General features: G+C 46.6%; 1 protein-coding gene across 1 annotated transcript in view; it reads right to left on the bottom strand.

Moving 5' to 3' along the window:
- CSMD2 (CUB and Sushi multiple domains 2) overlaps nt 1-17,247 on the bottom strand; it is a 675,416-nt gene that overhangs the window by 164,293 nt on the left and 493,876 nt on the right. Inside the window, 2 exon segments of the mRNA XM_081223918.1 lie at nt 1,100-1,291; nt 6,586-6,788. Coding sequence (XP_081080044.1) covers nt 1,100-1,291; nt 6,586-6,788 — 395 coding nt within the window.

The raw sequence follows: 17,247 nt of genomic DNA, 5'->3' as shown, positions 1-17,247 counted from the left end.
TCTCCTCTACTGTAAAATGAGGGAACGGTACTCATTACAGAGAGCTGCAGGGAAAGATAAGTGAGGTTGTGTAAGTAAATGTCGAGTTGCACACAGTAAGGACTCCACGACTACTGGTCTCTTCTAACAGCCATCGCTGATACAGCAAAGAACTGCACTCAGTATTTTGCTTGAGGAAAAGAGCCATGTGGACGTGAGCCCCTGGAACGTTGGTTTCCATCAATTTCTCTTTCTTTCCCGTCCTCCTCTCCCTTCAAGTTCCTTCCTCCTCCCAGCCTTAAGGAACTGGGGAGCAGGATTGATTCCTCAGGCACCAACCCTTATGAGCTACATGACCTTGGACACATCACAGAGCCTCCACTGCTTCATCTGGCAAATGGGGAGATTTAAGGACTAAGGACAGATCTGGAGAACCAAAAGCCAGGCAACCAATAATTTCCTTGCCAAGAGGAAGAGCAAAGGTCTTTCCTTTACCTCCAGGTCTGTGGGTGCCCTTCTAGTGCTCCAGGTAATAGAAGGGTCATTTCAGAACCTGAAGACCCTTGCTACCCAAGGTGACCCATAGTCCTCCTTCCAGTCTATATGGTCTGGGTCAGGAGAAGAGGGACAGGCACACCTGGCTTAAAAATCTTTGGGACCGGGCTTCCCTGGTGGTGCAGTGGTTTAGAGTCCGCCTGCCGATGCAAGGGACGCGGGTTCGTGCCCCGGTCCGGGAAGATCCCACATGCCGTGGAGCGGCTGGGCCCGTGAGCCATGGCCGCTGAGCCTGCGCATCTGGAGCCTGTGCTCCGCAACAGGAGAGGCCACAACAGTGAGAGGCCCACATACCGCAAAAAAAAAAAAAAAAAAAAAAAATCTTTGGGACCATTTTGGAGAGTGAAGAATTCATAGTGTGTAGAGTGTGGGTGTGTGAATGCGAGTGAGTGTGTGTATACACAGACATGTGAAGCAGAGTGGACTTCGAGTTTTCTGCAACTTTCAGCTCTTCTGACTCTCCCGGCCAGGCTCAAGAGGCAGCTGCCACTTAAGGGGGTAGGAGGTCTGGAGCACACAAGTGGTGGGACCAGAGGGGAGGGTTCACACTGCAGCTGCTTTGTACCGATGCACGTTGGTGGGCTGGGCTGCCAGAAGAATCTGTTCTCGATCTTCACACAGCTGATCTCTGCACTTCCCTGCAGTGCATAGCCAGGGTCACACTGGAACACCGTGGAGTCACCAGCTTCCCAACTGTCGCCACTCCGGCTCCCATTCTGGGGGACCCCAGGGTCATTGCAGGATGTTGCTGTGGACACTGGGATAAGAAAACAGAGGAGGAAGTGGGGTTGCCTAGGTGTCTGCCAGACAGTGAGGCTCCTGGCTCACCACCCTCACTGACATCACCACGTCCATCACCAGGGCCACTGCTGGAATCTCCATCACCTCCTGCCGGTGTAACAGCGGGAGCAACAGCGCCACCATCTCCGTTCTCACGCCCATTACTGTCTCCACCTCTACCACTACTTGTGACCATCACTTATTCTACTGGTACCCTCACCATTACCATCATCCACCTGTCCTGGGATACTATACTATGAGTTAAGCATGACTGCACTGCTATGACTGTAGGACTGAGTTCAATTTGGTTTAACGACACAAGCCTTATTACATAGATTAGCTTTGCAATTTTGCAAAATGTAGCTAACATGATCCGCATGAGGGAGTGACAAGGTAATTAAGCATAAACTCCCATATTCAACCAGAGAGGTCTGCAAAGGAGTTTGGGAGTTGGCCTGCCTGAATGCTGAGCAGTCGTTGAGAAGATGCTTGGAGTTACTAAGGTCGGGTGAAGGTCATGTTCTCCCTCGTATGGCAAACAACCAACAACTCATCAGACAGAAACCCGAGAGATTTCTGGTGTTTGTAGCAAGTGGCAAAGTAGAGTTCAAAGTAAGTATAAGTAGTTGGGATGTATTAAAAATTCTAAAAACTCAGGGATTTGGGAGATGTTTGTAGTCTAATACTAGACAGCATAATACAGAGAAGGTGTTTTAAAAGCAAACATCAAATGAATGATGGGAGGGAGGAATAAATAATAAAAGCACAACTGAGGGAGCAAATGGACAAAATGCAGCGTGAGAAAACACACCAAAGGAAATGGTACAACAGGAACTCCAGAGAAAAGATGCTGAGGCAGCTGTATCAACCCTGGCTGCCTCCGTGGTCCCTGCCTGTGTCATCATTCACAGACTGTGGTCGGCAGGTCCCAGGGACAGGAGGTTCTGGAGGACACAGGATCCATAATGTTCACTGGCTTGGAGGGTCAGTTTTTCTCAGAAATTCTGGGAAAAATAACTTTTACACTAAGACAAATGAATTTATTATGGAGTAGAATGTAAGATTCACATTAGTTCTTAAGCAAACCAGGAAGCCTCAAAGAGATTTCATGCTTCCTACATCCCTCAGATCTCCTGGGGATATACATTCACTCTCCTCTGCTATTAGGATGACTTCGGTGGAAAAGCCCAGGGCAACTGTATACACCAACAGCACTAATTATACCATCTAGGATTGCATGGACGCATCTGGAGTTGGAGTATCTAATACCTTACACCCAGTAATGGCTAAGACAGTATGCAACAAACTGAGGCCCACAGCCAAATCTGGCTCTATGCCTGCTCTTACAAATAAAGTTTTATTGGAACACAGGCATGCTCACTTGTTTACATATTGTCTACAGCTGCTTTCATGCTCCGAGAGCAGAGTGGAGTTCTTATGACAGAGATCCTGTGGTCCACAAAGTCTGGACTTTCACAGAAAAAGGTTTACCACCTGTACTTTCACGGAAAAAGCTTACCGACCCCTGGTGTATGGTCTCTTAACACTCTCCTCTTTTGAGATCCCATTTTAAACCTACCCTTTGCTTTGATCCAGCTTGAAACCATCAACACCCTCAATGATCTGCTATCACTATGCTCCAGGCACACTGGTAAAATCTCCTTCCAATACAGCCAGCTTAGCCCCCTCCATCTTCCCCCTATCCCTGCCCCCAGGGGCCTTTGCACCTGCTGGCCCTTCTGCCTGGAATGTTCCTGCCATACACCTTCCCATGCCAGCTCCATCCTGTCATTCAGTTTTCAGCTCCAATATCCTCTTCTCAGACAGGCCTCTTTGATCGCCTTCTGGGCTCATCCCTTAACCCCCTTCCATCAAATTTGTCACATTATCCTGTTTTGTTCTCTTTATAACACCATCTGCAATCATCTTGCTAGTTCATGTGTTTGCCTCTTTATTGTAGATCACTTGTGCATCTCTACAGGAACAGAGACCTTGGCTGTTTTGATCTCAACGGTATCTCCAGGGCCTAGAGTGGTACCTGGCACACAGTGGTGTTCAGTAAATATTTCTTGGCTGAATAAATAAATGAACAAAGTATCACCATCAGATACTTACTGAATTTATAAAGTCAAACAAGAACCCATCTTCTTACTACCCAATTAAAAACAGACTTAGCTTTCATCTCTAGCTTTACAGCGTACATATGTAAATGAGTCCCTGGAAGAAAAATAGCTCACTGTTATGACCATACGCAGAACGATTATTTATAGGGGAGGCCATGGGGTGTGATGATTAAGGGCCTAGGTTTGGGAATCAGACACAGGCGTTTTGACCCAGGCTCTGCTACTAACTAGATGACCTTGAATGAGAAACCTCTCTGGGCCTCAGAGCCCACATCTGCAACATGGATTAATGATGATGCCTGTACTTTATGGTTTTTGTGAAAATTATGAGAGATAATGTCGTAGAGAGTTTAGGGTGGCGCCGGCTCTATAGATGGCAGTGGTTAGGCTTTCCTCTCCTTCTTTGCGCCCGTTCACCTTTTTTCATTCTCACTTTCTCCCTTTAATGCTCCTGAATATGAGCTGCTTGGCAAAGCCTCCAGGGAGAGGCTGGATCCACGTAGTACACACAGGATGTTAGATGTTACACGGTCATGTTTACTCAATAAAGCCAAGCCTGCACTAACCGTCCCTGGCATTTCTGTACAATCCCCCGTCAAACACACACTATAATGTTAACATGGGGTGAGCTGTTCTCTCTTCCCTAGAGCAGTGCTGGTATTTGCTAGGCGATGACAGCAACAGGGAAGGTGACCTTTTCCAAACCTCGGGTACACCAGCACACCAGGCCAGGTAGTTTTGCCCACTCTCCTCTCTGTGGGCCTGAGTGATGTTCAGGGTGGCTTGCCCAAAGCAACTCTTGTGTTAGAGAAAAACATCCTTTCATTTGTTCAAGTCTTCCTGTGCCCAATGGTCCAGTAAGTGGTGAGGGAGCTCCTGCTGCATACACACGCTGTGCAGGAGTCTGATGGGCATGAGGTGGTCCCTACCCTCTAAGAGCTTTCTGTGAGCTGGCAAATAGGTGGCCAGCTCCCAGGCAAGGCCGGGTGCCTGGAACTGGCAACGTGCCGAAGAAATAGAAGTTGAGTGCTGGGGGTGCCATCGGCGACAGCAATTTGTCCTGAATGGGGAGCTTAGGAAGAAGTGGCATCTGAGATGAACCCTGAAGGATGATAGGGCTTCTACGAGTTGGGCAATGCAGGAGAAAGCAGCTGAAGCTGCTGGGCGAAGGCCCGGCTCACCAGAGTGCCCAGGCACTCTGTCCCACGTGGCAACTGCAAGGACACATTGGAGGTCAGATAATGCAAATCCACGGGGGAATTTGCCGGTAGGATGATGGGCTCTTTTTTTTTTTTTTTCCTTTTTTAAAGCCATACCCATCAGCTTGAGCACAGAGAAGATACATGTCTGGCTTAATTACTCCCAATTCTCCTCCCCCCAGCGAGTGGACTGAGCTGTCTCTTTAGCATTCTACTCTCCTTACTGCTGGGAGATCCTTCTATTGCTTATCCCAGGAGCCTCCAAAGTTGGTTCCATGAAATGCTAGTCTCTTGAGATGGCCTAGAGAAAAGTCATCCATGATGAACTATGTTTGAGAATTGTGACCTACCAGACACCTTCCTAATGCATCTGCATTAGCAGAACAAATGTTCTCGGAGGCTCCGAATTACAGATAACCTCTTTAGGTCTGCCTCAACCTAAGCACCTTCCTGACATGACTTGATCACACAGACTCCCTTTTCCTTTAAATACCAATTAATTGTCCATGGAACACCTGGGAACAGATGCTGGGAAATGCTTATCTAAAATGACTCTCTTGTCGCCCCACAGTGGGACCCTAACCTTAGATGAGTTCAATGTTACTCACTGGTTCCCAGGGACCCTCTCCATGGGTGAATGGGTACGGGGATTTCCAGTCAGAAGACTCCCAATGAACTCCACAGGGAGCTATTCCTCGAGAGGCTGGCAGCCTGTATGAGTGTTAAGTGGGCAAGTTAATGAGTACACAGGAACATGATCCTGGAGACCCTCATTTGCCACACATGCTGCTAAATGCTCGTCTCCATGGGGAAGACAGAGGCAGGAAAGAGCTAGAAGTAGGCTCTGTAATGCCATTACAGCCTTACTGGTGTTAGAGCTATACCCAACCACCCTTAGCTGATACACCTACCAGGTGAGAGTGTGGAGGCAAAGCCATGGCCCAGGTGCCACACAGCCTCGCTCTGGCATCACCATGGAAACCCCCTCTCACATACACACAGTGGAGTAAGGAGATGGTAATGAAGACAGCTGCTGTATAATAAACATAAGCATAGACCCAGGCAGAGTCACTCGTGCAGGGAGCTGAGTGATGGAAGAGGCACTTCAGAGGAGATGAGATGATGCACGCAGGGAGAGGCAGGACCAATCATTGAAACGAGCCAGTATTGGGACTTGGATGTTTGAGCATTGCCCATTTTTGGTAGCTCTCTGTCATGCTCCTCCATAACTGGCTACCTCAGTACATAATTAATTGAATTTAGATTACTCATATTTGGCTTCCAGTCCTTACTGAGACGTGCACCAAACTAAGAACAAGAGTGTGTGACATGTCAGCTCAGCTCTTCTGTGACTGTGCTCCAAACCAGTGTCAGCTGTCCCTCCCCTGCCTCCCTCCCCACTCTCCACGTTTCAGCCACAGTGGACAACCCTCCACTTCCAGAGCCCGTTATCCTGCCTCTCACACATTCACACGCTCTTTGCGTCCAGATGCACTTTTCTCTCTTTCTCATCTAATAAGGACCCACGAATCCTCCAAGTCCAACTCCATGGCAACTCTAAATCCATGTCACAGTTGACTATGCCCTCCTTGAAATACTGTCTTTTCTTCTGTAACTTCTACTCATCCTTCCGGTTGGAGCTTGGGCATCACCTTCTCTGGAACATCTTCCTTGATGCTCCAAGGTGACCATTATAGCTCACACTTCTCCCTCCAGATACTTGTTGATTTGTATGTCAGTGTTTATTCACCTACCTGTCTCCCCTCCCCTCAGAGTAAGCTCGGCACAGATATCAGAACAAGCACTACCCATGGACCAGGCACAGAGCAAATGCTCAATAAATATCTTTACCCGAGTGGAGAGATGGAGGAAATGAGGGACTTGCGGGAGGAGGAAGGGGGGTTACATCAGGACTGATGGATGGAGGCTGGTGAAAGGTGGGCACAGACCTGAGAACTGAATGGCAAAACCCTGCTTGCTGGTGAAGAAGTCGGTGCTGAACTGCAGAACGACCAAGCTGAAGGTGCTGTGCAGGTCCTTGGGCAGGGCCGGGCCACTGAGCTCCTTCAGCAGCACCCCACTCTCCACAGGCCCATCCCAGATGCGCAACACGTCGTGGAGCTCCTCCGTGTCGAAGACCAGGAAGTGGAGTCTGAACGGACAGAAAGAAGCAGGTGGTCACTCGGGGCTCAGCCCCTTCTTTCCAGGGGCTTCCGGTCAGGCAAAGTCATACACCTAAGAAAGACTTGCAGGAAGGAAGAGGATTAGAGGGAATTATCCTCTCAATTTCCATCCAGCCTGCTCCACCCATTGGAGGTCACTAGCAAATGGGAACAAGGGTGAGGGAGGATAGATTTTGTGCATCCTGTGTATTATTATGGAGCTTCCTGTTGCCACTGTAAAACCCCACCCATCTCGTCAACTCTACACGGCAGTCCCCAGGCCTCACTCCTGAGCCCCCATCCATATCATTCTAATTGGAAGGGGATGCTGAGAAGGCAGGATCTGGGGATAAAGGATAGAGGTAAAAACACAAATACTCAGTCAAAAGCCCAGCAAGTTATTTTTGTGGATATTGACAAACTGTTTATAAAAGTTTATAAAGTTTATATGGAGAGGCAAACGATCCAGAAGAGCCAGCACAACGTTGAAGAAGAACACGTTTGGAGAACTGACACTACCTAATGTCAAGACTTACTATAAAGCTACAGTAATCAAGATAGTGTGATGTCAGTGAAATAACAGACAAATAAATCAAAAGTCCAGAAATGGACTCATATTAATATAGTCAGTTGATCTTTAACAAAGGAGCAAAGGCAATACAATGGAGCAAAGATAGTCTTTTCAACAAATGGTGCTGAAACTACTGGACATCCACATGCAAAAATGAATCTAGACACAGACTTTATACCCTTCACAAAAATTAACTCGAAACAGATCACAGACCTAAATGTAAACGTAAAACTATAAAACTCCTAGAAGATCACATAAGGGAAAACTCAGATGCCCTTGGGTATAATGATAACTTATTAGATACAATACCAAAGGCACAATCCATGAAGAAAACAAGTGATAAGCTGGACTTCATTAAAATTAAACATTGCTGCTCTGCAAAAGATAACAAGATACCAAAATCTGATGGTGCTCAAATTCCTCATACAGAATGGCATAGTATTTGCATAGAACACCCTCCTGTATACTTTAAATAATTTTTAGATTACTTATAATACTTAATACAATGTTAATGCTATGTAAATAGTTGTAAATATAATGTAAATGGTATGTAAGGAGTTGCCTTGCATGGCCAATTCAAGTTTGCTTTTTGGAACTTTGTGGATTTTTTTCAAATACTTTCCATCTGAGGTAGGTTGAATCTGTGGATCCTGAACATGCAGATATGGAAAGCCAATTCTATACAAAGAATTCTTAAAACTCAACAGTAAGAAAACAAATAACATGACTAAAAAATGGGCTAGAGTTTACCAGATACCTCACTAAAGAAGATATACAAATGACACATAAGCATGTGAAAAGATGTTCCACATCGTATGTCATCGAGGAAATGCAAATGAAAAAAGCAATAAGATACCACTATACACCCATTAGAATGGCTAGAATTCAGAACACTGACAGCACCAAATGCTGATGAGGATGTGGAGCAACAGGGACTCTCATCACTGCTGGTGGGAATGCAAAATGGTACAGCCACTTGCGAAGACAGTTTGGCAGTTTCTTACAAAACTAAACACACTCTTACCATACGATCCAGAAATTGTGCTCGTCGGTATTTACCCAAAGGAGTTGAAAACTGATTTCCATGCAAAACCCTGCACACAGATGTTTATAGCAGCTTTATTCATAATTGCCAAAACTTGGAAGCAACCAGGATGTCCTTCAGTAGATGAATGGATAAATAAACTATGGTGTATCCAGACAATGGAATATTATTCAGTGCTAAAAAGATATGAACTATCAAGCCTTGAAAAGACATAGAGGAACCTTAAATCCATATTACTAAGTGAAAGAAGCCATTCTGAAAAGGCTACATACTGTATGATTCCAAGTAGATAACATTCTGAAAAAGGCAAAACTATGGAAATAGTAAAAAGGTCAGTGATTGCCAGAGGCTAGGTCAGGGAGAGGGGATAAACTGGTAGAGCACAGAGGATTTTTAGGGGAGTGGAAATACTCTTATGATACTGTAATAGTGGATACATGTCATTACACATTTGTTCAAACCTATAGAATATGGGCACGAAGAGCAAACCCTAATATAAACTATGGATTTTTGGTGATAATGATGTGTCAATGAATGTAGATTCATCAGGTCTAACAAATGTACCACTCTGATGGGGGATGCTGATAATGGGGGAAGCTGTGCAGGTGCGGGGCAGGGGGTGAATGGGAAATCTCTGTACTTTCAGCTTTGCTGTGAACGTAAGCCTGTTCTAAAAATTTAAGTCTTAAAAAGTGTGTGTGGGGGAAATAAAGGTCAGGGGTTATGGCAGGATCTTCGGGAAGCTGGTCCAGCTGCAGTGGGGGCAAGGGTGAGCCTACACCTCCGCTTCCCAGAGCAGAACTTGGATACCAGCCTGTCTCTCTGTCTCTATCTCTCCTAATCAATTTTTTATTTCAGATTAATTTTAGGCTTACAGAAACGTTGCAAAGATAATACAGAGAATTCTTCTAGACCCCTTACCACTTCTGCCATTGTCAACGCCTTCCATTTCCCTGGTACATTTGTCACAACTAAGAAACCAACATGGTACATTACTATGAACTCAACTCCTGACTTGATTTGGATTTCACCAGTGTTTCCACTGATGCCTTTTTCTGTTCCAGGATCCAATCCATTTATCACTATATCCTTTTAAAAATGTCTTTTAAAATTATAAAAATAAGATATGCTCAAGGCAGAAAAAGGCTAAGAATATACAGATATTCTGAATTTTTAAGAAGTCTCTCTCACACAAACCAATCTGTTCTCTAGAACTTTCCACTTGATATTATGTTTGGTGCAAATACTTCCAGATTTTTTTCAATGTGCACACATACATTCTCCCCCCCCAACCATGGGACTATATTTTACATAGTTTTATGTAGTTTTCTTCACTTAATACTATATAATGGAGATATAGATCTACTTCATTTTTTTCCTGTAGAAATGTACATTGCTATATTTCATATAAGACTGCAAGGAACATTCCCATCTTTATGTAGTGTTTCACATTTATGTTAATGTTTCAGTTGGCTTGTAGGAATACTTTGGTCGGGGGGACGGGTATACAATATATTTAAAGTTGTTGGTAAATCCTGCTCAGTTATTCTCTTAAGTGATTGTGTCAATTTACATTGCCCCTGAACAGTATTCATATGACTGTTCTCTTTAAACTCTACCTTACCAACATCAAATATTACAATGTAAATATATTCTATATTAAAATACTTGCCCATCTGCTAAACCGAAATGGAATCTCACTAGTGTTTTAAATTTAGATAATTCAGTAAGGTTGTGTATCTCTGCATATATTTATTGGTCATTTGTATATCTTCACATCCTTTACCCAGCTTGAGTTATTTGTCTTTTTAAATTCTGTTCACACATTATCATTTTTATTTATTATCTTTATATATTTTTATTTCTCTTTTACATATTTGTTGCTGACATTTTCTCCCAGCAGCTGGTATCTCTTTTTCCTAGAAATTTTGTTTATGGTGTCTTTTCTGGTATAGAAGTTACTCATTCTATGTAATCAAATGTTAATATTTTCCTGTAAGGATACTGGATGTCATGATACATTTGGGCAAACCCTCTTCTTCCCTATATGATTAAAAAGCAAAACTTTAATACTTTCTCAGCAGTTGTGTAGTTTCATTTGTTGAGGTTTATTGGTTCATTATTTTTCCCAAATGGACTCTCAATTATCTGGCCACCTACCTAAAGTAGCCTCTTCCATGTTCTATCAAAATGCCCTGCTTCTTTCCTCCTTAGCATTGATTACAGTCTATACTTTATTTGTTTACTACTCCTCTCCCCAACTAGAACATGACTTTCACGAGCATGGGGGCAGGTCCTCTTCACTCTGGTAGCCCCACTGCCTGGACTATGCCTGACCCTTCTGATAGTGCTCACGAGTACCTGAATGAAGATGCCTGTGCCTGGATAATCCAGGCGCTCTCTCTCAACGGGTTTGAAACCTTGGCCATGGGTCTAAGTCTAGACTCTCCTCTGTTCCAGGGCTCCCTCCTTTGCCCTGATGGGATTCTAAATACTTGAGGTACCAGGAGCTCAGCTACTCGGCTGATTTCAGTTTTCAGTCTCATATTTTGATATTCTTACAGGGCAAGCTCCCCTTCATATTCTTCCCCCAAATTTCTTAGCTAATTTCCCAAATTTATCCTTTCAAATTCCTCCAAATCCCGTGGATACTATGATTGAAATTGCATACTTATTTATTTATTTTTTTAAAAAATTATTTATTTATTTTTGGCTGCATTGGGTCTTTGCTGCTTTGTGTGGGCTTTCTCTAGTTGTGGTGAGCGGGGGCTACTCTTTGTTGTGGTGCGCGGGCTTTTCATTGCGGTGGCTTCTCTTATTGCAGAGCACGGGCTCTAGGCGTGCGGGCTCAGTAGTTGTGGCACACAGGCTTAGTTGCTCTGCGGCATGTGAGATCTTCCCAGACCAGGGCTCGAACCCGTGTACCCTACATTGGCAGGCGGATTCTTAACCACTGCACCACCAGGGAAGCCCTGCACACACTTACTGATTGATTCGGGCAACTTGATATCTTTACGTTACTTATTTTCCCCAGCCAGGAACACTGTAGATGTTGTAACTTATTTAGGGGTTAGTTTAGGTAGTTTGGTAAAGTTTTATGGTTTTCCTCTTTGCATTCTTCCTCTTAAATTCAATTTTTGGCTTTCAGCTCCATTGTGAGTGGGATTTAATTATTAGTTACATATTTATTGTTGGATATATATATGTATATGTGTGTGTGTGTGTATGTATTTCTTATTTTCAGTCACTAGTTAAGTTCTAACAGGCTTCAAGTTAAGCTCTTGGATTTCCTAGGTAGACCTTTTTATAGATACAGGTGGAGCTTCCTCAGTACCAGAGCTGTGAGGGTTTCCTCAGTGGCTGTATTCTCATCCCCCTGGCAGGCCTCTAGTGATGTACTGGGAAATCGGCAGCCGCCTGCAGGTGCAGACCAAGCCGTAGCTGTGTGGTGCTGCCAGACGTGCTCTCAGGGAAGAGAGGTCCTCGTGGGCCAGGCTTGTCAGGGAAGGCAGGAGGAGACAAGGCTAGAAGTTTGGGTGGCGTGAAAGGGAGGGTGTTTTCTTTTTATCTTTTCTTTTTTTTTGCGGTATGCAGGCCTCTCACTGCTGTGGCCTCTCCCGTTGCGGAGCACAGGCTCCGGACGCGCAGGCTCAGCGGCCATGGTTCACGGGCCCAGCCGCTCTGTGGCATGTGGGATCCTCCCGGACCGGGGCACGAGCCCGTGTCCCCTGCATCGGCAGGCGGACTCTCAACCGCTGTGCCACCAGGGAAGCCCAGAGGGGGTTTTCTTTGGATGTGATAACACAAGACAAGACCCAGAGGCAGGGGGGAGGTTAAGGTACCTGGGAAGACAGGCGACACCCACACTGGAGTTGGGATGGCGTGAGGATGTCATGGGGAGAGAGCTGGAGTGAGAGAGGGACATTGGTATTAGCTAGCAGAGTTGGGGTTTTATCCTCTTCTGGTTAAGAGACCGACTGAGGTCCCTGAGGGTGAATAATGGAATGGATGAGTGAGTGAATTGAAGAATGAACAAATGAAATCCCAGAAGGACCAGACCGATGGGAAGTGTGGAAAGAGAATACGTACACTAGGTAGAAATGAAAGAAAACATATTTATACAACCCTGTGTACAAGGCAATTTCACCTTATCCCATTTAGTCCTCACAAGCATCTTTATTTTGTAGGTAGCACCATTCCCCTCTTTAAAAATGAGAATACTGAGGCTCAGAGAGGTTAAATAACTTGCTCAAGGTCAAGGGCCGGTCAGAGAGTGACACAGAATTACATGATATAATTCCAGTCCAGGTCAGACTTTGGCGCTTCCTCTCTCTCCCCTGACAATGCTGCCTGCACCTGCAGAAGGAAGAGGCTGAGGCCGAGAGCCAGGCCTGCTCCAGAGAGGCCCCATCAGTAATCAATAGTTTACATGTCAATCACACATGAGGTTAAAGGGCTGAGATTTAAGACCCTTAACTAAAAGTGCATTCAGCTTAACTGATCTGTTAATCAGACAAAGTCAAAGGCTTGGCATTGATGAGGTCAGCAGAGGTGGGAGGAGGAGGCCAGGGGCCAGAGGAGGGAGCCTGAGGTCCTTTGCATGCAGAAGCCATGCAGCTTGGCAGTGGAAAGGAGAGAAGCTGAAGTTTCCGACCTCTTACTGCCTTCGTTTATGTAAATGCCTTCTGTGTGCTAGGTGCTGGGAGATAACGGCGAAGATGACAGATAGGGTGTCATTTTCCAGCTGTTTCTGGAGATGGGCAATACTCCTGCACACACAACCCCGTCAGAAGACTATCAGCTGTGGGCAAATGCGATGAAGGAAACAGTAGACTGCTGAGATGGAGCCACCGGGTTAGACAGACTGGCCAGGAAGACCTCTCCATGGAGGTGACATCTAAGGAAGAGGAGAGGCTTAAAGGGAGCCAGTCACGTGGAGAGCAGGGCAGGGCAAGAGGTGGGAGGACGTTTTCTGTGGATAAAGGGCAGCATGAGCAAAGGCCCCGAAAGGGAAGCAGCTCGGAGCATCAGAGCAACAGAAAGGCCACTGAGGCTGTCCCTGGGCCAAGAGAGGTAGGCAGAGGCCAGGTCTCGTGGGGCCCGGGGGGTCGGGGAAGATTTTGGATTTTATTCTATGGGTCAAGGGATGTCACTGAAGGATTTTAAGCTGAGGCCTTATAAGATCCAATTTTCATTTGAAGATCACTCCTGCTGCCCGGATGAGAACAGCCTGGCAAGGGCAATGTCAGATGCAGGGAAATTAGCTAGGGGGCTACTACAGGTGCTAGTGACCTCTTTCATGATAAATCCTTGATGCTAGCCAGTGAAGCTTTGCCAATCTGACCACAAGGATTAAGACTCTTATTGAAGATGCTTTTCATCCCATAGAAATCAAAGTCTATAAAATGCTAATTAGCGGTTCACATTGATAGGGCTAATTCTGGGCCCAAGCAGACATTTGGGTTTGCCTGAGCAGCTCCCCTGCAGGTGACCATCCGGTCTTCTTCTGGCTTTTGAAATATGGAAAACCATTTGAGGATCCCGCGCCCACCATGCTGTGAGAAGGTGATCCTTCATCTTGACGCCTCACCCATTTGCGCTCTTGTTTCTTTGGGCCATAGACACAACAAAAGCCACGGAAGAGGGAGGGGGCCTGATGTGCATCACGCTCTGTGCTGAGAGCTGCCGAAACATGGAAGGCTGTGTCTTTGCCCTGGAGGCTGCTGCTGTTTATTGAAAGAGACACACACACAACACAATAATACGTGCAGGAGGTGCTGAAATCGTGGGATAAATAAAGTGCTATCGAAATAACTGGACGAAGAAGAGAACTAATCATTTGTTGGAAATCTACGTGCCAAGTACTTTATGTATATTGTCTAATATCCTCATAACAAGCCTGTAAGTTGGAGCCTATTTTTGCCATCTTGCTGATGTGGGAACTGAAGTTCCTGGGGTTAATTGGGGAGACTTGCTGAGGGTGAGGGGGGGCGTCAAACAGCTTGTAAGGGTCAGAGAGTGTATTCAAACCACGTCTGTCTGGGACCAAAGGCCTTTTTTTTACATCGTCATCTTCTTCTAATTGAGGGAGGCAAGGAAAACTTCAAGGAGGAGATGTCTTTGAAGCAGTTTTGGAGAAATAAAAGCGAAGCACAAGGCAAGTGAGAGAGGAAGATGACTGCAAGAGAGAGAACAGCATTACAGAGGCACACAGAGCGTGCACCCAAACTCCCCCTCGCCCTTTCAATCCACCTTTCCCACCAGGGCCAGCTGACCTTTCTGAACCACGTATCTGACCAGTCATTCCCCTTTCCCTACAGAATAAAGTCAGGCTTCCTAGGGGATGCTCCAAGCCCTCCATGAATAGCCCCAACTGCCTCCTCCTCTTCCTCTCACTCTTTACCCATTTTCTTCTCTTTCTCTGGCTTCGGAGACTTCTTCCCCCTGCCTGGATGTTTCCAACCCCGACACGTGCCCTAACACCACCTGTAGTGGCTTGAATGATCTCCCTCCAAGAGGTATGTTCAAGTCCTAACACTCGGTGCCTGTGAATAGGGTCTTTGTAGATGTCATCAAGTTAAGATGAGGTCATACTGGAGTAGGGTGGGTCCTGAGTCCAATGACTGAGGTCTTTCTAAGAGAAAGGAAAGGGAGATTCGGACACAGAGGCACCGAGGAGACGCAGGGAAGAGGACCAGGTGAAGATGGAGGCAGAGACGGGAGTGACGCATCCACAAGCCAAGGAAGGCCAAGGAGTGCTGGCAACTCCCAGAAGCTGGGAGATGAAACTGATTCGTCCCTAGAGGCTTCAGAGGGAGCGTGACCCTACTTGCTCCTTGATTTTGGACTTCTAGGCTCTAGAAGTGTGAGAAAATAAATTTTTGTTAAGTCATTTGGCTTGTTACAGCAGCCCCAGTAAACTAATATACCACCTGAATACCATGTCCCAGTAGATCCCCACCTCCAGTTGGTAAGATTTTCCATGGGCTTTTCCATGCCCTCCCCATGGCCCCAAGCTCATGAGATGCTCCTTCTGTGTGCTCTGTGTATCAGAGTCATCCACTGAATAACCTGTCTCACTGAGTTCCTTAACTGTTGTGTTTGTGTCTCCTTTGTGGTGTTTGTATCTTTGGTACCTAGCACCAGGCCTGACCCACACTAAGCTCCCGCTTTGGTTGAGTTGATGAATAAGTAAATGGCTCATCAGCTTTCGGGGATGCCCATAGTTCAGCCAAACTCACCCACTGTCCGTGCTGTGTGTGCCACTTGGTGACGGGCAACTTAAATCCTATGTGCTAAGGAAGATACTTCCTATTTCACTGGAGGTTCTGACATCTCCCTTTACTGCCCACATCCTGCCCCTTGAATCTATGTCTTTGGCATCCTATCGCCACCGTAGAGATAGGTACTAGCTGCACGGACCCTGGGCCAGAGATGGCTGCCTAGTTTAAAGCCAGAAGACAGGAGGATGCTGCAGCCATGGTCTCACACTCTCCAAATACAGCTCTACAAGTCTTCTGACCAATATTCACACATCCAATCAATGAATAGTAGGCAGTGGGTGCAGCTACCACACCAGGCACTGGTGATACAGACAAGAACATGGCTTGTTTCTGCCCCTAGCTGTGGTGTGATAAGTACTATGGTACAGATACGCACAGAGAAGGTCCCACCTCAGGCCAAGGGGTGAGGCAAGGTCCCCGGAGGAGGGAACAACTAAGCTGAGTCTTGAGAGATGCACAGGATTTTCCAGATGAAGGGGGTGGCGAGGAGTGTGAGAAGGAAGGGGAATGCCAGGCAGAGAAAAGAGGTTGTACAAAGACACGGATGGGATGGAGAGACGGGCACCCCCGGGACAGTACAGGTTCTTCAGGAGGACGAGAGCATGGGTGCAGGTGGGTGAGACCTGAAGCCATGGGTTTGGACAAGCCCATCCAACGAGTATCAGTGTGGGCGGCACACAGAGAAGGGTGTCCTGGAGATCCATGGCAGTAAGGATGAGCAGGGGAAGGAGACTAAGAATGAGGAGTGGAGGAGGTAGAAGGTAAACAAGAAAAAGGTGCAGTCCAAGGAGTCAAGAGAGGAGAGGGGCCTCCCTGGTGGCGCAGTTGTTAAGAGTCTGCCTGCCAATGCAGGGGAGACGGGTTCGAGCCCTGGTCTGGGAAGACCCCACATGCCACGGAGCAGCTAATCCCGTGCACCACAACCACTGAGCCTGCGTGCCACAACTACTGAAGCCCACACACCTAGAGCCCATGCTCCACAACAAGAGAAGCCACCGCAAAGAGAAGCCCGTGCACTGCAACGAAGAGCAGCCCCCCTTCGCCGCAACTAGAGAGAGCCCTCGTGCCGCGACAAAGACCCAACGCAGTCAAAAATAAATAAATAAATAAAAAAGAGAGAGAAGAGAGACTCAGGGCAGGGCAATGATGTCCAACTGTGGAAGAAGACAAGGCAGGTATGGCCTCTTCGGTCCTTTCCATGGTGCTGGGTCAGGGCAGAGAGGGGGGAGCCCCTTTTCCAAAAAGGAGGGGCCTTGAGTTGGCCTCAGTGTCCTAAATCTGTCTGGGGTACAGCCTGGGCTTTCACTACTGACAAGTATGCCAGCTCAGCTAATGAGCCCCGCTGGTCTCTGGTCCTCTTTCCCATTCCCCGGAATGGGAAAGGGGCTGCCCGGAACCTCTGCTTGCTCTCTCTGGAGCTGGGTCTTCATGTCAGATTGGCTGCCACTCCCTTTAACTGCAGGACACCCCGACCGTGGGGCCATTCCTCTTCTGGGATCTCTGTACACCTTTTCATCATGGTGTTTCCGCAGAGTCCCACTTTCCACCAC

This window comes from Mesoplodon bidens, assembly GCF_964165515.1.
Source record: "Mesoplodon bidens genome assembly, chromosome: 2".
Classification (NCBI taxonomy): Eukaryota; Metazoa; Chordata; class Mammalia; order Artiodactyla; family Ziphiidae; genus Mesoplodon; species Mesoplodon bidens.
This window is presented reverse-complemented; position numbering and strand designations above follow the sequence as displayed.